The 27,649-nt window shown below is 41.6% G+C and overlaps 2 protein-coding genes across 6 annotated transcripts in view; one reads left to right on the top strand and one right to left on the bottom strand.

Moving 5' to 3' along the window:
- FRMD6 (FERM domain containing 6) overlaps positions 1-1,094 on the bottom strand; it is a 74,704-nt gene extending 73,610 nt beyond the window's left edge. For 3 of the 5 annotated variants that reach the window (XM_045069394.1, XM_045069411.1, XM_004738775.3), the window contains exon 1: positions 952-1,094. The gene's annotated coding sequence lies outside the window, so the exon portion shown is untranslated. Of the gene's footprint in view, positions 1-158; positions 916-951 lie in introns of those variants that run through there. The other 2 variants (XM_004738777.3, XM_004738778.3) reach the window with 1 other exon arrangement.
- Positions 489-8,317, top strand: LOC101683201 (putative uncharacterized protein FRMD6-AS1). Its single transcript, XM_045074579.1, has 5 exons — positions 489-860; positions 959-1,888; positions 3,722-3,769; positions 7,081-7,135; positions 7,907-8,317. Exons 1-5 carry the CDS (start codon positions 489-491, stop codon positions 7,975-7,977), a joined length of 1,476 nt encoding a protein of 491 aa, XP_044930514.1. The 3' UTR covers positions 7,978-8,317.
- Positions 8,318-27,649: the final 19,332 nt, after the last annotated feature.

The raw sequence follows: 27,649 nt of genomic DNA, 5'->3' as shown, positions 1-27,649 counted from the left end.
CTTTCAATTCAACTTTAAAATACGCTTGTTTTGACAGCTTTCCATTTATTCGTGCCCTTAAAGAAAACGCCCTCCCCATTAGGTTGTGCTGTCCCGGGACTCGAGGTGCTGTTGAAAGCCCTGTGGATCTCACAAGGGTGGCCCCCAGCGGTCCATACCTGACAGTTCCTGGTCCTCCTCGAGCACAGGATGGTGGTCTCCTCTGCCCGGGGCCCAGCCTTCACGCCGCAAGCACCTCCAGGAACCCAAATTCTGCAGGCCGCGCCCCCCACTCGCATCCCACCGAGGCCCCCTTCTGGCGCCGCCGAGCCCCAGCTCAATCTCCGGCTCCCCGACCAGACACTTCAGGGACCGTGGGGCAGACGCCGCGCTCGGGTCTCTGCCCGCAGCCCGGTTGCCCGGCCCCGGCGCGCGTACAACAGGCGGCACGGCACCCAAGAATCCAGGGTTTAGGGGCTGGCCCCGGCGCCCCGTCAAAGGCGCGACCGATGGGGCGCAACCGACAGGCGCCTCCAGAACAGGGCGCCGGAGACCACCGGGGAACCGAGCGCGGCACCGTGAGCCCGCGGCGCAGCCCGCAGCCCCGGTCGGCCTCCCGCCCTCGCCGCACAGGCGGCCCCAGAGCTCCGCGCCTCCCCCGCTGCCTGGCTCGGCTGCCCCGGGGCCCTGTCCTCCCGTCCTGGTGTGGGCGAGCTCTGCCGGTGGAGCGGCGACCTTCCAGCCCGGTGCCCGACGCCCAGAGCCGAAGAAGCAAAAAGAAGGCGAAGAAAGACGCAGAGAAGGAGACACTGCTTTGGCTGGGGCTCTCCACTCGCAGAAACCTTCCCAAAGTCCCGTCCAGCCGCCGCCGCCGCCGCCCGGCCGGCAGGGGGCACAGTGGGCAGCCGGGGCGCCGTGGCCGGGCTAGGGGGTCCCCTGGGAGGCCCCCAGGCGCCGAGTTCCCGCTCGTACCTCGCAGAAAGCCCGGAGCACCCGGCGTCGGACTCTCGTCAGCACCCCAGGCCCTCCTGCTTGCACCGCGCCAGCCCGGCTCTTCTCAGCCCCTCTGCCCTGGCAGCCAGACGAGCGCTCCGTGTCCGCCCCGCCCCCCGCCCACGCCTCCCGCCCCGCCCCCAGAGGCTCCGCCCACACGCCCGCCCCGAGGTGGCGGGGGAGGCCGCGGAGCCGCGCGTTGGGAGAGCCTAGCTTGCGGCCGCACGTGGAGCGCCTGCTGGCCCCGCCCCGGACCCAACCAAGCGTCCCGCGGAGGGGTGCCGCCGACTCGGGGGTGGGAGACAGCGGAGGGCACCACACCTCCCGGGTCCTGAGAAAGGAGGAGAATGGTAGAAGGGCGCTGTGTGTGGACCACTGCGATCTAGGCCTTTCCCCACGCGACGGAGGCGGGAGGGGACGCGGTCAGCTTCCCCCTTCTGGCCGAATGGCCCTCTCCGACGCTCGGCCCCCGCTCCCCTGGAACACTCCCTCCCGAGCCCAGTCGGGCTGGGCGGGGGTGGCTGTTTGGCCTGGGCATCGTCTTACTAATTCGGAACGACGGAGTGGAGGCCACTCAAGAGGAGGCGATCCCAGCGGAGGAGGCTTCGTGACTCCTAGCTTCTCCCCCTTACTCCTGTCCCGCACCCACCGGCCCACCCACCACTCGGGACGCGCCCTCGTGGGTTTTTATACTGGATGGAGGGGGCGCCGCCAGGAAGCCAAGCCTCCCCCGCTAACTCTTGTTTCTGCAATTGTAAAGGTAGACACAGCCTCTATTTGCTGTGAGTGTAGCGAATGTGACCCCTCAGAAATTCTTTTTGTCCGCCCCCGAAGGTGGCTGGAGGGCTTGGCGGAAGGTGCCAAGGGCCGCTGGAAGTTGTTTTTATGGCACTACGAATCGAATCAGAAGATTGAGGTTTGTTTCCTGTTTAGTTGCTGGGTCTGGGGAAGAACTATGCCTCTTTGGTCAGCGTGTGCCCGCTAGGACCTGCTCCTGGGAACTGGAGACACTGGGGAGGACCCAGCCTCCCCTGGACCCCAGGCCCCGGACGCACTGTACTCCCACCTGGTGGGCTTCTGCCCTCTGAGGCCTTATGCTAACTGCTGACCCTGTGACCCCTGGCCCCACGGGGCCCCTCACTAAAGGAGGAATAGGGTGTATGTTTCCGGGTGTGACAAATGGGTGAGGAGACAAATACAGGAGGACCTGAGAAAGGACATTACCAAAATCAGATTTATGCTTGCAGAAGCCAACTTAACGGGTCTGCTCTTTAATCCAAACATCAGTATGTTAGGCTGGCTGTGACTGCTTGACAGTGTGCCTGTTTGTGTGCCTCCTTTACTTGGCAGAAGAAATTCAGTTTTGTGTTCATTAGGGCTGAAGCTAACTTGGAATAGTTGCCTCATTCACAGCTTTTACAATTTGGGAACCATGACACTGGAACTGAGTATTAGAAGCTGTGATCTTTTTTCACAATTGATAATACATTCAGAGTTTATTTCTGATAAAGCAAAGCAGCAGTGTCTAAGGATATTGCACTTAAAATTTAAAGTCATGACTTCGTTATGGAAAAGAGAAGAAGAGCTACATTTCAACGACTGCCTTCTAAATTAGTTGTATTTAATTAATAGACTAAAATTTAAAAATGGTTTATGGTAGTTGATGACAATGTAGGCATTTAAAAGTGGAGAATTACACTTTTCTCTCATTTTTATCTTTTTACATGCATTCGGAATGAGTGCACAGTGAACACAAGTTGGTAAGGTCTTAAATTAATTTGATGTCTAATGAAATAGTCCAGCATTTCATATGCAAAGATAAATGAGTAATACTTTACCATCTTGGAAAACAGTTCCTAAATCTGATTTCTTTTTAGGCTTTCTCCATCTAGCAGATCAAGAACAACATATTGGGGCGCCTGGGTGGCTCAGTGGGTTAAGCCTATGCCTTCATCTCAGGTCATGATCTCAGGCTTCTGGGATCGAGTCCCACATCGGTCCCTCTGCTAGGCGGGGAGCCTGCTTCCTCCCTCCTCTCTCTCTCTCTCTCTCTCTCTCTCTCGCTCTGCCTCCCTTTCTGCCTACTTGTGATCTCTCTCTGTCAAATAAATAAATAAAATCTTAAAAAAAAAAAAAAGAACAACATATTGTTAGATTGTAAAACATTGCTACAATATAAAATAATTAGGTAACCCAAGGAGCAAAATATTTTAAACAGCTTAAAAAAATATATGTTTAAGATTGAGTTTATGGTCTAGAATTAGATTGTAGCAAAATTTACTATGTGAATATTTTTTGAATCATAATGGTCATATTAATAGTGAGTACCACAAAAAAACATGGACTCTTACATAATACATTTTGTAAACCAAGTACTTTAAAACTCTTAAAAACCGTTTTATAACCCCCTGAAACATTGTAAAACTCTGAAAGGACTGACAAGTAATCCACTCAAGATGGAAATGGAGCTGAGAGAGGATGGGTTGTTTTAAATATTTCTTATCATTGGAAATATTTTCCTGTACTTATTACAGCAATGAATACAAATTCAAAGGTAAAGTTATATTTTATGATTCTTTTTGATGTTGAGATATAGTTCTATTTTCATCAATATGATGAGATGTTTTCCTAAACATGAGACTGCCCATCAGTGAAATATTGCCTTAAGCACATCTTAAATTACTATTTTTTCCATGGCACGTAAATACTAACATAATTCTATATTATTGCTTTTTTTTTTTTTTTTAAGGAAGAAGATATTCATTCCATGAATTTATTGAGTACTTCCAAATGCCAGGTACAGGATTAGATTCTGAGATTCGAAGGTAAAAATATTCCTGAATTTTATAGTAGTTTGAGGGAGCAGGTATGTGAGTAAGCGGTTAAAATACACTTTAATGCTTGCCAGCATAGGGCCAAGCAGGAGGAATAGTGGGAAAGCTTAGGACCTGCAGAGAGGGCATCGGACATCCTCTGGATGAGAAGGATGAACTGAGATGGGAAGGATGAACAGTTTCCCTGGGAACAAGTTGTTTGAGGTGGTGGGTCTCAAACTTGGAAGCGCGTTGGAATCACATGGGGACTTTGAAAAACTTTGTCCTAAGCATGTGATCTAATTGGTCTGGGACGTGGCCTGGGGTATGTTTTAAAATCTCCAGATTATTCTAAGTGGAGACACATGTGGGAACCTTGCGTCATGGCATCCCGGGTAGAGGGCACAGAGTGAGCATGTACACTGGGGTGTGTGTTTAAAGCATGATGGCCAGAGCCTTGTTTTGTAATTGAAGAGGCTTAAGCTTTGGTGGTTGATATTTACACATTTTTGGCATAAAGAACACATTTATATGGAAAGCAAAGAGATGTGAGCTGCTATAATTCACATTCCTTTCCAAATATTTTCCAAACATTATACAAATAGTATTATGAGAAGTAAGATCAGGGGTGCCTGGGTGGCTAAGTGGGTTAAAGCCTCTGCCTTTGGCTCAGGTCATGATCCCATTGTGCTGGGATCGAGGCCCTCGTCGGGCTCTCTACTCAGCCGGGAGCCTGCTTCCTCCTCTCTCTCTCTGCCTGCCTCTTTGCCTACTTGTGATCTCTGTCAAATAAATAAATAAAATCTTTAGGAAAAAAAAAAGAAAAGAAGTAAGATCAGCTCAGTTTTTTAAAAAGAAAAAGATTTACTTCTTTATCTTCCATATATAATTCAGGGTCCTTTGAGACTCAGAGTATGTTTCAATGCTGAAATAGAATTTTTTTTTTTTTAAGATTTTATTTATTTATTTATTTGACAGAGAAATAGAGAGCACAAGTATGTAGTGCGGCAGGCAGAGAGTGAGGAAGAAGCCCGCTCTCCGCGGAATTAGGAGCCTGACACAGGGCTCAATTCCAGGCCCCTGGGATCATGACCAGAGTTGAAGGCAGATGCTTAACCCACTGAGCCACCCAGTCATCCCTGAAATAGAAGTTCTAGACAGAGAAAGAAGTCAGTAATTTGACCTACTGGCTTTTAAAGAAGACCTTTCCAAAATTAAATACTATTCTTCATTCTGGGTGAAGTTCACAGTAAAAAAATTAGTTCATTTTTCTTTTTGGTAACTTCTGAATTTCCATTTTAAAGCAAAACAAAATACATTTGAAAGCAATCAAAATTCATTCAAATAAGTCCTAATCTATGGTCTTAAATGTCCATTTAGCTCATGTATATTTCTTTGAAAGACAAACTAATCAGATTTGGAAACTTTACAGTGATGTAGTCCTGTTTCGCACTGCCTAGCATTTAAAATGATCTTCTTATTATTCTCAGTGGCATATCACTATATTCTTTTAAACAAAAACACACCAAAAGAGATTCTAATATTTCAAGTCAGGAAAATAGATTACCAAATAATATCTCATTATTTTGCACCAGGAGCCCCTAACCAGGACAAATAATTATTCTGCAGAGGCAGACCAGCACAAGGCTTAATATATTATGGAGCAATCTAATGCAGAAAGATTTTACCTTTACCCAATTTAGAGACACAAAGTTGAAAAAATTAAATTAATTGAATTCTGCCCTTACGGCCATCAAATTTTGAGAAAATATTTTAAAAAGAGGATATTTGATTATCCTGGGACAAAGTTTGGTTTTAATGCAACATGTAAAACTTTACAGGAGAAATATTTGAAGAGCCACCTTTCTTTCCATTCTATTATGATGTTAGTTTCACCAGAACATAGCATTACTGTTCCTTGAGGGCTTAAATACTTAAATACTCCAGACAAAAAGTTCGATAAGACTGGGTGGGCCAGGCCAGGCCCTTCACTCTTGAGGAGAGGCAGTTTTAAGTGGGGGCAGTAAAGGTGTTAGCTGCAAAAGGTAGGATACCCCAGCCCTGAGGTCTTGGAGATAAACAGGCATGGTGTAGGGAGGCCATGCTTGTTTGAGGGCTTCACATTCTAGAGGAGGCTGAGGACAGGTATAGAAAATTGTCTAGTCGAAGGGACAAGACAAGGGGTAGGCTCCCTAGAGGATAAAGCTTCGGGATGCATAGCATTTGTGTTTATACAGTAGGCCCCAAAGGTCCACCCAAAGCACCCAAAGGTGCTTCAGCTCTCATTCCTTGATTACTCTCTGAAAAGCTGAAAGAAAACCTTCCCACCCCCAGAGATCGAAGGCAGCTCCCTCCACTCCCCATTGTGGGAGATAGATGTGCACTGAAAAGAAGTAGGAATCTGGTGACAGACTGGTTTCTCCAAATTTTGCCCCAGGCACACTCTGATTATCTATATGGATGGGCTGTTCCTAGAGGAGTCACTTTCAAACCCAAACGATAACATTAGAGATGTCATTGAAATTCTCTTCAGTATTTTCTGACATCTTATCAATTTGTGCCTAAGACATGCTGAACTGGAACAGGAGGAGATGGGAACATCCCTCTTCCAGAACACAGGCTTACAGCCGGGCCAATACTGGCTTTCTTGTGAATACCAACCAATGTTTCATTTATGAAGACAGTTTATGAAATCTACCCATTCAGTTTTAATTTGGCCACCTTGTGTAGAATTTAAGCCTAACAAATGTGCCTTTTAGCTTCTTTTTATCTGCTTGAAAAAGAACGATGAATCAAAGTACAGGTAAGATGTGCTAGCTCTGGATTCCTCTGAAAGTTCACTGAAACTAAAGGTCTCTGCCAGCAGGGCCTCCAAGGAACACCCTGTCCGTCCATGGCACGTGGGGTACGGGTTGTAACTCAGGGTCCTCATATGCTGGTTCTATTGCCCAGCTGTATACAAGGGAAAAAAACATTTATGAACACCCACGTTGGATCCCTGTTTTCCTCTCTCCTAATCCTAGGTTAGAAACAGAATCTACACTCACCCTTGTTTGGTGTGGCTATGGAACCAAATGCCGAAAAAATCTTAAGAAATTCTTCATAAGCAGGGTACTGGGTCTATTTTTCTTTTTCGAGGGTAGCCTAATGTGTTATTCTGTTCACCTAAATAGAATTCTTACACTATAGTTCCTTGAAGAAAGAACACTGGTAATTTGGCATGGAGCATGAATTAGAAACGAAGCATTGTGAACTTGTTCTCCAATGGCCTCTAATTCAGATACTTGGTTGTCAGGTCTGGAGAAGAAAATGCTGGGGGATAGCACTCGTAACTGGATCTGGCTTTGTAGGTAAGACTTCTGGAGTGAAGAGCTAGGGCTAGGCTGCCTGAAACATGCTTTCCTTTAAAAAGCTTTTTATGTATTTACGATTCACATATGATTAAACATTTTATGTGATTTCTTGGGCAGAAAAATAGAATCAGAAAATCAGTGATTTTCTGTTCTGCCCATAGTTCTATGTTGGATAATCACTTTTGTCCTTTACACCCCAATTTCTTAAGAGATAGGGGGATATTTACTCAACATATAACTTTATGTATATGTATATATAGAATTCATATAATATACAAATCGATGTAAAATACTTGATCATATCACTTTTTTTTAGCACTTTTCTCATTATCTGAAATTATTTATGAATATGTTCGCCTTTTTGTCACTGTCTTTCCCCTTAGAATTTAAGCCTCATATGAACAGACCTAATCTCACTAACTGCTGTGGCCCCAACATCTAGAACAGTGTCTGGGGTGTGTGTGTGTGTGTGTGTGTGTGTGTGTGTGTGTGTGTGTGTACAGGCATGCATGTTAAGAGTGGATGGAAAAAAGAGAAGTCACTGAGGTGAGAATGGGAAAAATTTAACATTTTTTGAGAAGCTTCTTGGACAATATCCCAGGTAACCTGAGAAAGGCTCTATCCCTTAAAAAGATTTTTGGTTGATTTGAATGGGATACCATATATCAGCCAGTTCATATAATGTTTATATTTAAAGTTTAAATATATAGTCATCAATATTCTACATCTATTGATATTCCTTCATGTGTGTTTTATTTCTGTTTGCAGCTTTCCCTCTACCTGTACTCACCCTACAGACTTTTGAAATATTAAGAAGAATGTTAAAGGGATTTTACTAGAGGAGTTGATCGATCATTGAATTCCTTGCCAGCAAAACGTTTTGATGAGATACACTTGGGAACAGAGTAGTTTGAGTCGAGCAAGGGAAGAATTGGTGACCTTGCTTCCATTCGCTCATAGCGCACGTCCATGTCAAGCTTTCCTTGTGTCATCCGGAGCTGCTCCTCCTCTGAACACCGGAAACCTCTCTGTCCACCAGAGCCTGCCCTTCGACCTCTCCCACCAGAGATGTTGTTTGACTTTCAGTCACCAAAACCTACCCAGTTCTTCCAGTTTATTAGCCATTTTTGGCCTCACTTCTTTCCTTTTGAATTAAATGCCTAGACTCACCATTCTGAATTTATTCTCCCCTGTAGTCTATACTTCATCTCTCCTTGACCTTCTAATATAGCTTTGCTAACAACCCTAATAGTCAGGAGAACTCAGTCACCCATTCCTTGCATTTTGTTTTAAAGTCACCAAGGAAGACCAAAGAAAATCTAATGACTGTGTTGATCACTAAGACAACATTTGAGCAGTGGAGCACTTACAGATGCTTGGTCAATTTTTTATTCATTCCCGGTTGGCTCCCTTTCCCTTTCACCACAGTGTTCAGATTTTTTTTTTAAAGGATTTGTTTATTTATTTGAGAAGATGGAGAGGGAGAGAGTCTTAAGTAAACTCCATGCTGAACGCAGAGCCGCATGCAGGGCTCTATCCCATGACCCTGAGATCACGACCTGAACCGAAACCAAGAGTCGGACACTTCACCAACTGCACCACAGTGATCAGATTTTAATAGCTTTCTTCAAGTCTGTCATCCCAGTCTATAACCCTGCCACACTCAAGGCTCAACCTAGCCCATCTCCTGGTGGGTCTGGCCACTGGTCTGAAAGGCTTATAAGTATTATCTCATTGAATCCTCACAACAGTCCTTTGAGGGAGGCACACTCATTTTCCCTGGTTTATGGATGCCTAAGATCTTAAGGAAAGTAACTGTTGGATCTGAACTCAGGACATCTGTCTCAAAGCTCATACACACTCTTCCTGAACTGCCTCGCTTCTGCTGCAGAGCTGACTCTAGGCTTTTCTCCTTAGGGATTTAGTTCCCTCCACCTCCAAAATTCTGTGTGTCTTCCTCTGACTCCATTCCCTCCTGACCCCTCTCAGTCAATCCCCTACCAAAGCCCCATATCCCAAGCCCACCTAGCTGTTCAGGGTCTTCTCCATCATTTGTTTATTCATTTAGCAAATGCATATTAAGTGCCTGTTGTATACCAGGTGTTGGGGACAGAAGTAAACAAGGCCTAATCTTCCAACCTGGGAGATTAGCTAATTATGCACTCTCCCTCTTAAGTATTCAACATCTGGCAAGCTCCTAGACCATTCTTTGCATTGAAAGAAAATCACTGGACATTTCACACTACATCTAGCATTGACCCTGACAGGTGCATTGCTGACAGAGGGATGAATGATTTCAGGTAAAGTATATTAGTTTGGAGGTTTGTCCTTAGTCCTCTTTCTGAAAAGTAGCCCACTTTAGGTGGGCCTCCAGCTCATACCTTTTTGTCCACAGTTCTGAGAAGGTTTGGAAAACTAACCGTTTGCCATTACTGACTGACTAGTTGCACTTTAGGTGAAATATAGTCCCAACAAAGGGACCTCAAACTGGTTCTTGTGGCTTAAGCCTTGTAATCTATGACTGAAAAGAAAGATATAATCTTATTAAAAGAATTTCAGCATTTGCAAGGGGGGAGATAGATATTTGTGAGACAAGACACTTTTTAAACTTGTATTTTGCCACTTTTAACCTAGTGGTTCTCAACTGGAGGGTGATTTTGTCCCCGAAGAACATTTGGCAGTGTCTGGAGATTTGCTTGGTTGTCGGAACTCGGGGTTGGGAGGAGTGTCTAGTGGACAGAGGTTACAGATGCTACTAAACATCCAATAATGCAGGGCACCTCACAACAGAATTACTGCCCCTGGTTGAGAACCATGGATCTAACAGGTGAACTCGACTAGAGCATTTAGCTACCCTATAAGTTGGGTTTGAGGGACAGGTGCCTTTGGGGGTGCTGGCTGAGCCTGCTAAAGGTCTGTTGAAGAGTTACTAGAGGGGAAGAATCATTTGGGACCTACAGAGTAAGGTATTTGGGCCGAGTTTCTCCATCTCCTCTCCCTAACTCTACCTGGATCTTGGTCTTAGCCCCCAAGACACCTGATACACATTTTATTTCTTCTTGTATCACCTATTTAGTGTGTGATGACTTCAAGGGGGGATAATCCCTGTGTCTGACAAAGCAATTTTTTTTTTTTAATGCAAGTATAATTTCTACCTCTGGCTATAAAATTTCTAATGTGGCCAGAACACTATTCTGTTTGTCAACAGAGGCATAGTAAGATTGATCTCAATCCAAATTAAATGATAGGTCAAAGAAGAAAAAAGCTGGAAACATTCTTTTCACTTCTATCAGTGAAGAATCAACTTTTGAACTAAAATTAGTGTTAAAGACCTTTTAATAAAATTTATAATTTAACAGACCTGACCAGTTATTCACGTTTATAGTGAATAATTATAATTAAATAATCTGCTAAATTTTATTTTTAAGTAGAAATGCATATAATAAACCATGTGTGTTTTGAACAAAGAGCTACTGCCAAATATATAGAAATAAATTTTGAAAGGATCACTAGGATTATTAAAAATGATTTGCATGAATCACACTCTTCACATTCTTATGGCTTAAAGCCATTTCCTATCTATATACTTCCTTCCATTATTCTTCATATCACTAGCATTTATAATAATGAATGTATATGTATGTATTCAAATATATTCAAATTCTCAGGAAAGCAAAAACCCACGAATAGCTATAAAAAGTACATCATTAAACACATTTTCAAATATTGCCACTTAGACGTATTAGCTGATTTATTTTAGACTGTTGTTTCCAAACCTGTAAATGTATCAGAACCTATGTAAGAATTGGGTGGCAAGGCTGGGAATCTCAAATTAATATAATGGCAACAAACTGCAAAGAGTTCTGTCACCTATTTGTGACCTTGTGTGTAGTTGCACTATTCATGCTTATGCTAAAGTAAGATTTACATGAAGAGGCCAGATTAAAGATACTTTGGTAATGTTTGATACCCACAAATTCTTTAGGTATTGTAACTCTCCCAACCCCTTCCAATGAATAAAATTAGGTGGGAGGGGAGGGGGAAGGAAAATACATTAAGATGTGTTTAATAATCTTTTATCACAATAATGACAGTGATGTCAGTGCATCCAATTCAAATTAGGGAAAGGTTCCCTTTTTCTGATTCTTTGTGACGTGAATGGAGTAACTAAAACTGAGATTTTTAATTTGGTCCATAAGAAGCCATTCAACTCAAGATAAAGCAATAGAGCCTACCAGTCTTATTGAATAACCTAATTGCATCTAGTCCCCAGAAACTTCCACATCAACCTAATAGCGTACAAATGAATCACAGTCTTAAGTAACATTGCCAATAAATACGCTGAAGGACAGCTCTGAGAAAAAGGAATGTGGACTGAACGGGATATGTAAGCATCCCAATTTCTATTTCTTCCCATTTCACAGTTTTCCTCTTTTTGATGCTGCCTAATAAACATGGACGTGTTTCATCCCCACAACACTGACTCAACTCAGGACTTTAAAAGGGGACACGTCACTGATAAATAGAAGGTTGCATGGATAGATACTGTTTTGTTCTATGAATGACAAGTAGCTTCAGAAGACTGGTTTACAGGAATGCCATGTATTTAAAATAATGACAGGCGAGTGTTTATTGATCCTTTACAGTGTCTTAGGTATTGTGCCAAATGTTGTTAAGTTTATGATCTAATCGTAACAGCCACCCAATGAGATATGTACCATCACAGTTTCTATTTTACAAGTAAGTAAAATAGCAATTTTTCCTTTTACAAGTAAGGAAATCAGGGCAGTAAGGAAATCAGGGCACAGATAATTTCCCCAAATTTAAGTAGCCCATTAGTACTGGAGTTTCTAAATAATTAAAAGAAAAAAAAAAGGAATAGAAAAAGTCACATGAAAATGGAAACACCTTGACTTGATAAAATTTTTAAAATCGAACACTACACTGTCCACCTTTCTTTTTTTTCAAAATTTTTATTCATTTATTTGAGAGAGAGAAAGAGGGAGAGCACAAGCAAGGGGAGGGGTGAAGGAATGGGAGGGAAGCAGAACCCCCAGAGGAGCTGGGAGCCTGAGGCAGGCCTCAAGCCCAGGTCCCTGGGATCATGACCTGAGCCAAAGGCAGCGCCTTAACCAACTGAGCCACCTAGGCTCCCCAGTGTCCACCTTTTTATCAGAGTATCTGATTTTCAGACAGCAAGCTATAGTGTCAGAAGAAGTCAAGAAGAACCCAAGATATGTGCCCACTCAGACTGTTTCCAACCCAGATTTGTATATGGGACAGAAAGGGCTAGGAACAAAATCATCAGCCCTATTTTCAGTAGGTAATCTATTTAACCTATTTAAATAGATTATTTAAATAATCTATTAAAAGTAATTCTAGAAATTTACATGAGGTCATCTGGCAGCAACGTACCAAGGGCATCGCTTGATAACACCCTTCCACTCCAACAACTTAAATCTGTCTGTGTTTTAAATTGATCAGGCTAGGGGCGCCTGGATGGCTCAGTGGGTTAAAGCCTCTGCCTTCGGCTCAGGTCATGATCCCAGGGTCCTGGGATCGAGCCCCGCATCCGGATCTTTGCTCAGCAGGGAGCCTGCTTCCTCCCCTCTCTCTGCCTGCCTCTCTGCCTACTTGTGATCTCTGTCTATCAAATAAAATAAATAAAATCTTTAAAAAATAAATAAAATAAATTGATCAGGCTAAAGGAATAATGCCCAAAGCTCTCAGTAAGTTACTACACCCCTTTGCATTCATCTGCAGCTCAGCTTTGTCCCTTCAAGTTTTCAGTTACTCCACTGGAGCCACAAAGGAGAGAGCATAAAGGAAAGAGGTGAACAGTCCAGGGGAACCTATGGGGAACCGACTGGCAGTCCCTGGAATCACCTCTGCCTTTAGTCTCTTATGATTTTATCCTCGTTAGGGCCAGGTGTAAAATCTAGCATGCGACAAGAGCCTCTTCTGTCAGCGGTGGCTCCCAGAACAGTGGCTGTCAACCCTGAGTCTCCAGGAGGAATTCAAACAATGCGGAACCACCCACAGCTGGAGGCTCTCCATCTGAATGGGGTGGTAGGGAGCAAATTACTGTTCCCCTTGGCACTGAAGGTTGGGCACTGCGCTATCCTGTCTCATTCAGCTCGTTATCTGTGGAAAGAACTTGGCAAACTTTTAATTTCTTAAATCACAGATTGCCCTCTTACTCTTAGCAAGTTGGAGAACTCTTGAAAAAAATGTCCTTGAGTTTCAAGAAAAACCAGCCATTAAAATCGTTGGGAGGATTTGGGGAGAGATGATTTAAACTGGAGGATGATTTTTAAAAATAGTTTTAGCTGGGTGAGGGGTTGGGTTAAAGGGGGTGGGGATTAAAGATGGCACTTGCTGTGATGAGTACTGGGTATTTTAGGGAAGTATTGACTCGCTGTATTGTATGCCTGAAACTAAAATTACACTGTATGTTTACTAACTGGAATTTAAATACAACTTGGTTAAAAAATAATAAAAACAGTTTTAGATGGACTTATGGATTACATTAATGAAGGTATAAACATATCAACAACTTGTATTATGAATTTCATCTTTATCCTCCCTCATCAAAATTGCTCCTACTACTTGTAAGTCCTACTTAAATCCTTTTAGCTTTATGACTTATTATACTAATTAACAGGGGAAAATATTTTTCTTGTTCTTCATTCCCTTTACATTTTTTTTCATTTGAATATGGTATAACACAATGTTATATTAGTTTCAGGTGTACAACTTAGTGATTTGACAAGTTTATACATTATGCTAATGGTCACCTCAAGTGTATCTACCATCTGTCCGTTATGTCGCTATTGCACTATTATTGACTGTATTCCTTAGGCTGTGCCTTTTATTTTCGTGACTTATTCATTGCATAACTGGAAGCCTATATCTCCTTCTCCCGTTCACCCATTTGGACCAACCCATTCTCCCCTCCCCTCTGGCAACCATCCGTTTGTTCTCTGTTTTTAGGTCTGATTCTGCTTTTTGTTTATTCATTTGTTTGTTTGGTGTTTTGTTTTTGTTTCTTTGTTTCTTCTTTTTTTTTTTTAGATTCCACTTATGAGTGGAATCATATGGTATTTGCCTTTCTCAGAATGATTTATTTCACTTAGCATAATACCCTCTAGGTTTGTTTTTAGATACACCAAGCATTACAACTGTGTTGAGTAGAATAAAATGTTGTTGCTAACTGTGCTGTTCTGCAGGGCTGATAACATGCCATTTGCTTTATGTCAGTTTTTCCCTCCAGCAACTATTTCCAGTCAATGGTATCACTTTTATGTGTTATGTTCCAAAAAATAAAAATAAAAATTTGCAAAAGTATCTTCCCAAAATTAGGGAATTGCACATGTATTTAGCATCATTTACATACTAAATGGGGACACATCAATTCTAGAGTAAATAACAGTTTCAAAGGATTTTCATTTAATGGTTGTTATGTAAAAGGCATTTTCTTTCCCTTAAATGGGAGACATACCCATAGAAATAAACGTTCCTGCTAATTATTTTAAAGAAAAACAAAAATTTATTTTTAAATGTAAAATAAGATCAAATTGCTGTTTACTTAAAATGTTTAATGAATGTGAGAAGATGGTTCAGAACAAAGCTGGCCTTTTCCTGCTTTAATCTTGGTCTGCCTTCTGAGGGAAGGGGCTCTCCTACCCCTCAGGTCATTCCTCTTCAGGGCGGGGAATCAGGACAGACCCTTGGGAAATGAGCACTATATCTCATAACAATGAGAGTCCTTTCAGAGGTTACATCCCATATTCTGGCCTTCTCCCCTCTAGATTTTATCTTCACATTGGACTTTACATGTAAAAACCGTTCTATTTCAACAGCATTTTGCAGTTTCTTTCTTTCTTTCTTTTTAAAGATTTTATTTATTTATTTGACAGAGAGAGAGAGATCACAAGTATGCAGAGAGGCATACAGTGAGAGGGGGAAGCAGGCTCCCTGCTGAGCAGAGAGCCCTATGTGGGGCTTGATTCCAGGACCCTGGGATCATGACCTGAGCTGAAGGCAGAGGCTTTAACCACTGAGCCACCCAGGTGCCCCCATTTTGCAGTTTCTTAAATCACAAGCATCTTCTCGTTGGCCTCACAAAAACAGTAGGGGACTTGTGAACTCTCTTCAGCAGGTCAACATTTCATGGGACTACTTCTCTCCAGCTGCCCAGAATGAGCCGACAGCACATTGCCAGACAGAAAAATGGTCAACTGTAAGCAAATTTGATAAATCAACCAAAGAAATTCAATTAGTTGCAGAGAGGCCTAGAACTCCAGGGTAGGAATGGACAGGAGCAGTCAAGTACCAATCCCGACCTGCTCTCCTCATTTGTTCTGCCGAGGTGAACCAAAACAGGTCAGAGTCAAGAGACAGGTACATAGCAAATGAACACTTTTATTGTATTCTACTAGTTAGGAGGGAAAAAAGTGTTTTTCTAGATAAAGAATATTTTAAAAAGACCAGTGGGTCTTTATTGGGTGATTACTACATGCTAGGCACTCTGCTACAAGTGCTGTGTACGTGGGTTTATTTATTTATTTATTTTGTCCATTTAATTCTTATGCCTCCCACAAACCTGTAGAGTAAGAAGCATTTTTTTTCCTTTTTGTAATCACTTGTAGAAAATGAGGTAACTGAATCATAGAGAAGTCCCTTGCCCTAAGATCTATTTTCTGCCCAGCTTTATTGAGATCTAAGTGATATATAACATTGTGTGAACTTAAGGTATACAGTGTTGATTTGATACACACAGAAATAACAAACAGATTACCACAATGAGATTAGTTAACACGTCTATCCTTGTGTACGTTCTTTTTTTTTTTTTTTTAAAGATTTGATTATTTATTTGAGAGAGAGCATGAGTCAGAGGGAGAAGCAGACTCCTCACTGAGCAGGGAGCCTGATGCAGGGCTCAATCCTAAGACCCTAGGATCATGACCTGAGCCAAAGGCAGACTCTTAACTCACTGAGCCACCCAAGCATGCCTATCCTTGTCTAAGTTCTAAAGCCAGGATTCCAACCCAAACAATCTGACTACAGAGAGTATGGTCTTAACAGCTAGACAGGCCGTCTCCTGATAAAATGTACTTCAAATATTAAAAAGAAATGAGAGTATTTTAAATTGTTTCTAAATATGTTTGTTAAAAAATTGAGTGACAAAGAGCCTTTATTTATATGTGAAATGTTTGCTTGCCACTACCTGGGCTCATGTAATTCAGAATGGCACTGCGACTGTGCCCAGGGCCATGCCAGACTGTGTACTTAATTACAGAAAAGATCTGAAGCTTAACACTGGGCACTGGTCAAGGGCCTCTGGCGAAGAAGAATTTCAAAAAGAAATAATTAGGGGGCGCCTGGGTGGCTCAGTGGGTTAAGCCTCTGCCTTCAGCTCAGGTCATGGTCTCAGGGTCCTGGATTGAGCCCCTCACCGGGATTTGATACACACAGAAATAGCAAACTGATTACCACAATAAGATTAGTTAGCACGTCTATCCTTGTGTACGTTCTTTTTTTTTTTTTTTAAAGATTTGATTATTTATTTGAGAGAGAGCATGAGTCAGAGGGAGAAGCAGACTCCTCACTCAGCAGGAAGCTTGCTTCTCCCTCTCTCACTCCCCCTGCTTGTGTTCCCTCTCTTGCTGTGTCTCTCTCTGTCAAATAAATAAATAAAATCTTAAAAAAAAAAAAAAAGAATTTTAGAGCTGGAAGGAAACATATAATTTAATCTGACTTTTTCATTTTATAAATGAGAACACCGAAGCTCAGATTAAGTGACTTTACCAGCTTGTACCCCGCTAAAGAGTAGCAGACCCAGGATTCCAACCCGGGCTTCCATCTGCATTCTCTCAGTTACTCGAAGCTTCCTTTCAAATTTCCATTTCCTTTTCTAATGTTTTAAGAAATGTCAAAAGCTAACATCCATGTATTTAAGTACGTTTTTCTAGATTTATTTTTGCCTCTATTAAATACATTGGTAAATGAAAATGTGTTTGGGTTTCCCAAGAGTACTTGAATTTCATGAGTTTTACATTTTCTACAAAGGGGCCTGGCTCGGCAATTTAATTTTCATGGGCTAAGAGCTCTAATTAAAGCCTTCACCTCGACAAATAATTGGTTTTGAGAATAGGGGATAGGGCTAATTCAGAGATATGATAAGCATTCATTCATTTACTCAGACTTGTATTGCATGCCTATTATGTTTTAGGAACTATGCTAAGTACAGGTCATACAAATATAATTATGACATAGTTCTTTCCCTTTAGGAATATTTTTTCACTTTCTTTCCTATTAGCAAAGGATCTGATATATTCTTGCTGCTGTCAAATTAGGTTGATGTCTCCCCAAGGTATATGAAGAGTATTACTTGTGGTATGCTACATTTTGGATGGTAAGGGACAAATATTTCCAAAATATAGTTTTACGTTTATCTTACTGTATTTTAGAAAAATGAAAACAGCTCAGAAACCAGTATTTAATGGATGTTACAGCCTGGGACGCAGCTACTTATGCACACGATCCACTCTATGCAGACAAGACGACCTACAGGCATGATGCTCAGGCATGTTCTGCAACAATATGGATTTTTGAAAAGTACAGATGATATGGTTTAATGGCATAGATTCTGCATGTACCAAATTTCTATGTTCATCACTGCATTTTTAATTTTTTAAAATTTTTTATCTTTTTAATTTATTTGACACAGAGAGAGAGATCAGATGTAGGCAGAGAGGCAGGCAGAGAGAGAGGGGGAAGCAGGCTCCCCGCTGAGCAGAGAGCCTGATGTGGGGGCTCCATCTCAGGACCCTGAGATTATGACCTGAGGCAAAGGCAGAAGCTTAACCCACTGAGCCACCCAGGTGCCCCTCATTACTGCATTTTTTTTTAAATAAAAATTTTTTTTTAGATTTTATTTATTTATTTGAGAGAAGGAGATCATAAGTAGGCAGAGAAGCAGGAAGAGAAGAGGAAGAAGGCTCCCCACTGAGCAGACAGCCCGATGTGGGGCTCGATTCCAGGATTCTGGGATCATGACCTGAGGCGAAGGCAGAGGCTTCAACCCACTAAGCCACCCAGGTGCCTCCACTGCATTTTTTAAAAAGACGTATTGCATGGAGCACTGAGTGTTATACACAAACAAGGAATCATGGAACACTACATCAAAAACTAATGACATACTGTATGGTGACTAACATAACACAATAAAATAAATAAAAATACAAATGCTAAAAAAAAAGATCGAATTGTGACTTCTTAAGTTGACTCTCATTTAGTATTGGAAGCATACTATATAACTTTTTTTTAAAAAAGATTTTATTTATTTATTTGACAGAGAGTTATCGGAAGTAGGCAGACAGGCAGGCAGAGAGAGAGGGGGGAAGCAGGCTCCCTGCTGAGCAGAGAGCCCGATGCGGGACTCGATCCCAGGACCCTGGGATCATGACCTGAGCTGAAGGCAGAGGCTTAATCCACTGAGCCACCCAGGCGCCCCATATGTAACTTTTTTATGCTACTCATGCATAATGCCATTCTCTAAGCAATTTAGTTTTAGATACACACATTAGAATTGATTAGAGTTATTATTATTTATTATTTATTTATTATTATTATTTATCTTATTTTATTTGTGAAAGGTAACAATACCCCTTCTTGTAATTTTATGGTTACCTCGTAATTATGGCAAGTAATTCACTCTTTCATTTTTAACTCAAAGGTGTGTTCATACTATAAACAGTAAATGTCAAAACTAACCAGTAAACACAAGCCACGTTAACCGTAATTGTTTACTGAGTTGGTTGAGCTTCTAGTTAGCATCTGTAGCTTCAGTCTGCCTAGCCGGGCAATGGGCTTTCTGCTACATTCAAACCCTCTCCCCCACCTCCCTCACTGCTTCATAAACTCTTGAACAAAACACCAGGCTAGGTGAGGTGGAAAGGCTGCAACATTCTAGAGGAAGCTAGCTTTCCCAACTAAGAAACCCTGATACTATGATTTTAAGAAAGAGCAAGGGAGAAGGGGAGGGAAGCAAGAGCAGACTCCCAGGCACAACCTCCAGGTCTGATTTAGTAGCTCGGGGCTGATTATGCTGCATTTAAAAAATTACTCATCAACATCAGAAAATTCAAAACTACTAAAAAAAAATCTATATCTATAGATATAGATAGGTACAGATATTGTGTAAAAAAAAAAATCCCCACCTATCCCATTACTTAGATTGAACAGTTATTTCCTAGTTGGCCGTATATGTGTTTCATCTATTTTGCGGGGAAGGATTTTGGTTTGCTGAAATCCAGATCCCAACCAGTGCCATGAAGTGCATTTCGTTATTAGACAGGTTAGTTTTGTTTTTCAATGAAGAATCCCCCTTTCCCGTGATAACTACCACGAAGGAGTGCTCAGTCAGGCTGGCCCCTTGAGGCTTCTGGAAGAAAGCTCAGATTTAGAGAGGGGTACAGATAGCATTTCTCTTTCAACATACTTCTGCGCTCCAGGAGTTTACCAGCAGGGGTCTTTATGGCAGATATTAGACAGAATGCGGGTGAAAAGGCAAGAGCTGCCTGGATGTGCGAACCTTGGGGAGACACGAAACCCTACTCCTGAAGCAACTGCCAATTTTCTGTGCCCTCTTTCCCTGAAGTGTGTTAGAGAATATTCCGGCAATTAACAGTTTTTCTTTCGAATGGATAAACTTGTGGGAGCGCCACGTTGTATACCTGAAACCAACGTAGTAACATCGTGCATCAACAACAAGGAAAAGTTTTCCTTTTCAAGCAGATCAGGAAATCTGCCCCCAGGCAGCATCCTCCTCTTGGAAGCTCCTAATGGACATTTAATACATTCAAGGCTCTTTGGTGTGGCAGAAATTTTACTCAGTGTTTCCCAAGCTTATCTGATTATGCAGCTGGGCTTCTTTTCCCCCGCAAATCACTTACTAACATCTTTTAGAACCCCAATTGCGGAGTGCATTGATCTATGCCGCTATTATTCCTGCTTTTCTTTTCTTTTAAAGATTTTATTTATTTATTTGAGAGAGAGAGAGAGTGTGAGAGAGAGAAGGAGCATGAGAAGTGGGAGGGTCAGAAGGAGAAGCAGACTCCCTGCTGCGCAGGGAGCCGGATGTGGTACTCGATTCTGGGACTCCAGGATCAGGACCTGAGCCGAAGGCAGTTGCTTAACCAACTGAGCTACCCAAGTGTCCCTATTCCTGCTTTTCTTAGGTACACCAATGACCGTTTGTTCTGGCAAAGCACCTTATAATCACACTTGTTAGTTTTTCCTCTCACTCTTAAATCCTGTATTGTAAACTGGGATTTTTATTCCCATTGAAAGGTAAGTGCTATTAAGTGCACGATATGAGCCTGGTAACAAAATGCTGCCAGGGTTAGGGTTTAACTTAAAACCCTACATTTGAAGACTTAATTGGTAAAAATCCAAATAATCCCCAGCTACCTGACTGGGTTGGCTGTTGTCAGAGAAAAAGTAATTTCCTAATTATTACTCATATTCTCATCTCCCCATCCCCTGCCCCTTTGATCACATTTCTAAGCTACTTGTTAACAGCCTCGAATTTTGATGCTCTAAGGAATTGAAGAACTTAGGGAACTAGTGCCATTTCCCTTGAAATGAGACATGCTACAGATGAGTTCTCACTTTTTTCTTTGGTGATGATCATATAAACATTTATGAAAAATAAATGAGGTAAGAGACCATAAATCAAATATTCCTAACCATGGGGATTAATGAGGCTTCCACTCTGGAGTCTGTAAATGTGTTTTCATTTTTGTCTTTTGGGGGAGTTCCTCCAAGCACCCTGAAGCTTTTTGCAACTGTTGCTCTCCATCTCTGTACTGCTGTGACCGCCACCATACAGGGATGCCAGGTGGCAGTGGGTGGCAGTGACATCACAAGAAATTCCAGGCACCCGAGGGAAGCAGAACTATTACTCAAAAGATGTACCAGTTTAATTCTGGAACTTCTTAGTTTCTCACCCTGGGTGGTAAAAATGTGTCTGTGGATTTTCTCTGCACTCTCTGGGCAAGGGGTTTGAATGAACAATCTTTTTTCAGCTGGGAAGAAATCAAAATGCCTACTCAATAAACAAGAATACCACTTCTCCCCATTCCTCCTAAAGCTGTGAGTTTGGTTCTTTGTCCCCAAGGTTTGAACTATGTCTATGTATAAGGCACCCAACTATGGCAATAAAGAAGTCCAGCACCGCCAGAGAATTGTTGGGTGTATAATACAGGTATTATAATTGACCATGATAAATCTCATTGCTAAATTTTCTCATTAGTTAGCAGTTGCATGAACTTTCCCCCCTGCTCATCAGAATCTTCCTCCCTTATTTATTTATTCTCAGTGGGCACCGTGAAATAAAATTGGATTCCAACTAGGTGGCCTGGGCTTGAAACCCAGCTTCACTTATTAAGTGTGTGTCCTAACACAATTTACCAAACCTTCTCTGAGCTTTCATCACAAAATTATCTCAAGGATTATGAGAATTTCACGATCTAAAAAATATGAAAAGGTTCATCTCATATCCTGTACATGGGCAATTGGCAGATGTTGGCTTATTTGCTTTCTTTTCTTCTTCTCTGCTTGTAGGGGATTTGTTTATCACCCAAGCCCATCGTTTTGGGAGGAAAATCAAGAATAAATGACTTTACTGAGTCTGTGGGCATTTTTTTGACATGACACAATGATGTAACACTGCGAAAGGTTTATCCTAAAAAGCTCAGCTTCAGTTTGTTGGAGGAGAGAGGGAGAAGCAGCTGCTTATTTGCCTGGAGGAAGAACATGCTCAGCAGGGATCCTCTACCTCCACCCACATCAAGTGCTAGGTTTTCATTTTTGTTTTTAACTTATTCTAATTGGTCAAAACAAGAAATGGAAACTAAACATTTTTTTTTTTTCTGCTTGTATAGACATCAAAGGGCTATTTCAAATCAGAAGGAGACTCTGGCCCATGCAAATGCTTGTGATCCTACTGAATGGACATAATTAAAAAGACTGACTATAGTAAGTGTTGACAAGGAGGTTGACAAGGTTCCCTCAGGAGAACCCGAGATTCTCATACAAAATAGATAAAACATATTTTTCAGTTTGAAAAATAATTCGGTGGTATCTTAAGAAGTTAAACCTACAATCTCAGGGCACCTGGGTGACTCAGTCATTAAGCATCTGCCTTTGGCTCAGGTCATGATCCCAGGGTCCTGGGATTGAGCCCCACATCGGGCTCCCTGCTAGGCAGGAAGCCTGCTTCTCCCTCTCCCACTCCCCCTGCTTGTGTTCCCTCTCTTGCGGTCTCTCTCTGTCAAATAAATAAAAATCTTAAAAAACAAAAAAACAAAACAACAACAACAACAAAACCAACCAAACAAAAAGCCCTCTCATCTCATCCAGCAGTTTTGCTCTTGGGAATCTACCCAAGAAAAATGAAGATATATATCCACACAAAGACGTGTATGTGACTATTCACAGATGCATTATTTATAAGAGCAAAAGACTGGAAATAATTCAAATGTTTATCAGTTGGTACATAGACAATGGAATAGTATTCAGCAATAAAAAGGAACAAATGACTGATACATGCTGCAACAAGGATAAAATCCAAACACATGATGCTGAATGAAAGAAGCCAGATGCAAAAGTCATTGGATGATTCCATTTAAATGTCTAGAAAAGACAAATCTATAGAGACAGAGCATATTGGTGGTCACCTGGGGTATAGGGTAGAAATAGGGATTCACTAAAAATAGTCACAAAAGATTTTGAGGGGGATGTCGGAAATGTTCTCAAACTGGATTGTGGTGATGATTAGATAATTATAAATTTATTAAAAAGTCATTACAGTACACATCTAAAATAGATTTTATAGTATGTCAGTTATGCCTCCATCAAGGTATTTATTTATTTACTTATTTTTAAAAATTTTATCTATTTATTTGACAGGCAGAGATCACAAGTAGGCAGAGAGGCAGGCAGAGAGAGAGGGGGAAGCAGGCTCCCAGCTGAGCAGAGAGAGCCCAATGTGGGGCTTGATCCCAGAACCCTGGGATCATGACCTGAGCCGAAGGCAGAGGCTTTAACCCACTGAGCCACCCAGGCATCCCTGCCTCCATAAACGTATTTAAAAACAATGGTTATTGTTACACAATTCATGAGAAGATCTCTGTATCAAAAGCAGCAGAGATTGTGCAGAATATCATAATCAAGCTGTATGCCTGGTAATAGTCATGCATCTGACTTCTAGCTCAAATATCCAATATTCTATGACTCTGATTATAAATAACTCCAAAGCTCCAGCTTTCCAACTGAGTAAGGTATGGGGTAGTGAGCAAGGGGGAAGCAGAACTGGGTGATGTCAGCCACAGAAGAGAGGACACAGAGAGAAGGTGAGCAGGCCAGGGCTACTTCTGTTTATCCACATCAGGAGTGGAGATGGTAGGACACCTGCATGACCTGATCTTCTGGGACCTTGGACCCAATATGCCCAACCTGCCATTTTTCATCTTGGCCAGAAGTTTCTCTTTGCCCCACCTCTCCCACTCCTCCTTTTTCTTGATTTCCAACCTCCTTGGGCTGTCCTTTTCTATCTGTCAGTCTTTCTGTCCTTTGTGCACCAGGGTGTCCTATCTGGCTAGACCTTCTAAAGTGTCTTAACCCCTATAGGCAACAGTTTAAACCAAGGAAAACCCTGTCTTTCAATCATTATTTTTCTTATACTTAAAAAACTTAGAAAACTTCTTTCTAGGTCTCATTCACAAGCATATACTTAAGAAGCTAAGATTATGAACTGGGAATTCGTATTACTGAAGAAAGTGAATGTGGGTTAGAACCTCAAAGAATAGTGAAACATGACTATTTGGGACCTTGATAGCTTAATAATTCTCCCTTTTGCTTCATTCAATCCCAGTATTTCAGAGTAAAATTATCGAGAGAGGAAACACTGTAATCATGCAGATAAATGTGATATACTCCTAATACTGATGGTTGCACTTCTACAGGCACATAAAGAATAATCAGATTGGTGTGAATCAATTAAATATCAGATAATGTGTCATATAGTGCTTGTTTAAAGTAAAAGCCTGTTTAAAATCTACTTAAGACTGAAAATATCCTCCCAAACCTGTATCTGCCAGTTGAATAATTTGGATTCTGAATTACATGGGTTTATTTTCTATAAGAGGCTTTAAGTATTTTACAAATAATAGCTAATAATTATTGATTTATTGTGATGTTCCAGGCACCTTATTTAATCTTCACACTAGACAATAATTACCCTCATTTTACAAGTGAGAAAAAAAATAGACAAAGAGGTTTTCAGCTCAGACTGACAGTTGATAAGTAACATAACCAGGATTCAAGTCCATGTCTTTCTGACTTCAAAGCCATTATCTTCAATCACTATACTGTACATCTAAATAGAACTCATGATGGTATCTTGCAAAAACTGTCATCCTCATTTTTAAAAATGGAGAAGCCACAGGGAACAGGGTGTATGATTCATTCAAGAATAGCCAACAAGTTGGTTCCCTGTAGATTTTTGTCTTTGAACCATATGGGCCTCCTCTTTAGTGCTTTATAAATTGTTCACTAGGCTCTCTTGAACAGGACTCTCTTCTTTTATAGGGTACTTACCTGAATTCTAGCTATAAGTCCCAGAAAGCAAGAACAATTCAGACTCTTCATTTTCTGGAAATCACTGGAGTGGCTGAAAATAAAAAGGGCCATTTGTGTTTAGCTTACCAGGTCATTAGAGATAATTAAGTAGCAGTTTTATTCAGTTTACATTTAATGCATAGATTCTGGCATCGGTCCCACTGAGAAAAAGACATGAGGTTATGGATCAATAACATTATCACATGGTGGATATATGCATATCTTTTAAGTTACTAAAAACTAGGCATTTTACTCAAGGTACATCATTACATATCAAATCTCCTTAAAAAATCTCTCTGGCTTATCTTCTTAATCTGACATCAGGCAAGAGTAGCAGAGAAGAGAAATCCTGAGAATTGAATGAATGAATTATAGAGGAATATGCTTTAAAAACTAAACAACAGATGTTGGTGAGGATACGGAGAAAGGGGAACCCTCCTACATGGTTGGTGGGAATGCATGCTGGTGCAGCCACTCTGGAAAACATTATAAAGGTTCCTCAAAAAGTTGAAACTAGAGCTACCCTATGACCCAGCAAATGCACTACCAGGTATTTACCCTAAAGATACAAATGTAGTGATCTGAAGGGCACCTGTATCCCAATGTTTATAGCAGCAGCAGTGTCTCCGATAGCCAAACTATGGAAGAATCCCAGATGTCCACCAACAGATGAATGGTTAAAGAAGATGTCCTGTATGTATATACAATGAAATACTATGCAGTCATCAAAAGAAACAAAATTTTCCCATTTGCAGTTATGGGGATGGAACTACAGGGTATTATGCTAAGTGAAATAAGTCAATCAGAGAAAGCCAGTTATTATATGATCACTGATATGGGGAATTTGAGAAACAAGGCAGAGGATCATAGGGGAAGAGAGGAAAAAATGAAGCAAGAAGAAACCAGAGAGGGAGACAATCCATAAGAGACTTCATCTCAGGAGACAAACTGAGGGTTGCTGGAGTGGAGGGAGGTGAGAGGGATAGGGTGGTTGGGTTATGGACATTGGGGAGGGTATGTGCTATGGTGAGTGCTGTGAATTGTGTAAGACTGATGAATCACAGACCTGTACCCCTCAAACAGATAATATGTTATATGTTAATTTAAAATACTTTCCTTATGAAGATGTGACTGCTGCTCTATTAACTGTGCAGAACAACCCAGGCCTGATTTTGATGCTGATAAGGAGTTGCACAGGCAACTGGGCTCCTCAATAAATTTATTCTCCCTCAGTAACAGAAATCTCAAAATCCTTTAATTTATTTTGTAAATGAATACAAAATAGAATCATGATTTCCAGGTCTTGGTTTCACAACCGACAATGACTCCCATTTATTGAGAACCTACTACAGAGGAGGCACTCGCCTTGGCATTTCACATTTATTATTTCTCATCCTGAAAACTAGGCAAGTTAGGGGTTCTTATTCTTACTTACAGGGAACAAAAACCCAAACACCTGAGGACAAGAGAGATTAGAAAATTCTGACTAAAAACTCACCTGCTTTCCATTGCCACTATCTTACCCTTCACTAAATCTTGGAGTCTCACCAAGCATTAGAGTAGTTTTGGCCACTTAAACAAACATTATCAGTGGCCTTACTGCGTGCCTAAATAAACCTAGGATATGACAACCTCCCCCAAATAAGACACAGACCTTTTTTCTCCAGGAGCTCATAATTTAGTAAAGAGAAAAGGATGGAATTAAGTCATACAAGGAGTGACTCAGACAGCATGGGCCAGGGGAACCTGGAGAAGGCACAGTTATAAGCTCATGAGACTGAGGGTAGCCTCCTCAAGTGAAGCCAGGCCCAGAACAGAAGGCATGGTTTGGCTTGCAAAGAAGAGTGGAAGAGCAGTCTACAAAGACTGGAACTAGGACCAGGCCTGATCCGGATGCATCAAAGAACAGTGAGGACACTCCCCTGTGGGGGGTCAGGGGATGGGGTTTCTGCTAAGGAGCAAAAAGATTTGAATGTGACAGTGACTTGTCCTAGGGCAGCTTGTGGCACTAAGGGAATTCCAATCCAGTCAGGCAGGGCCCTGGGAATAGTTATCCAGGTGCGGCTTCCTGTCCTGGGTAAAAATATGTCTATTTTTTGCCCGCATTTAAGAGAAGAAAGAGAGTGGGCCGCCTGGATGGCTCAGTCGGTTGAGTGGCTGCCTTCGATCACGATCACGATCACGATCACAGGGTCCTGGGATTAAGCCCTGCATTGTGCTCCCTGCCTGGCAGGGAGCCTGCTTCTCCCTCTGCCTCTACCAGCCGCTCTGCCTAGTTGTACTCTATCTCTCTGTCACATAAATAAATAAAATCTTAAAGAGAGAGAAAAAGAGTAAGTGTAATCCCAGAAGGGTCAGGGGACAAACACAAGGTTAGAAATCAGAATTTCCAGGTTTTGTTTTCATTTTCAGTCATTTATTCTCTGAAAACACAACAGCAGAAATTACTGAAGCTCTTCTGAATAAATTTTTCCTAACAGAGAAAACTATTCATCATCTCCCTCACCACACACACAGATTCATCCCATTCAAAATATGCAGATTGTTGGAAGATACCCAAGTATTCAAATTACTGATTTAGGTACTGAAAGTGCCCCCAAACTACCCTGTTTCATCCCCTTCCAGTACGTACTATGCTGGAGACAGGCTGGGTGGCAAATGATCTTTTAAAATTAGAACATTGTTGGGATTTTTTTTTAGGTTACAAGAGAGATGGTGCTAACCCTCTGCATAGTTTTCAAGCATACTTGCTAGATACAGTGTAATTTTTTTTACTGTCATAATTTTCCTCCTACCTGGACAACTTGAAAATTTTCCAGTGTG

Source organism: Mustela putorius, unplaced genomic scaffold (genome assembly GCF_011764305.1).
Source record: "Mustela putorius furo isolate JIRA1106 unplaced genomic scaffold, ASM1176430v1.1 tig00000129_pilon_pilon_pilon, whole genome shotgun sequence".
Classification (NCBI taxonomy): domain Eukaryota; kingdom Metazoa; phylum Chordata; class Mammalia; order Carnivora; family Mustelidae; genus Mustela; species Mustela putorius.
This window is presented reverse-complemented; position numbering and strand designations above follow the sequence as displayed.

Bases quoted from the DNA above. Each gene is read 5' to 3' on its own strand.
- LOC101683201 (XM_045074579.1), top strand. From the start codon at position 489: ATGGGGCGCAACCGACAGGCGCCTCCAGAACAGGGCGCCGGAGACCAC. The intron at 861-958 runs GCCGGCAGGGGG...CGTACCTCGCAG, and splicing joins GCCGCCGCCGCCGCCGCCCG to AAAGCCCGGAGCACCCGGCG. The intron at 7,136-7,906 runs GTAAGACTTCTG...TTCTGTTTGCAG, and splicing joins AACTGGATCTGGCTTTGTAG to CTTTCCCTCTACCTGTACTC.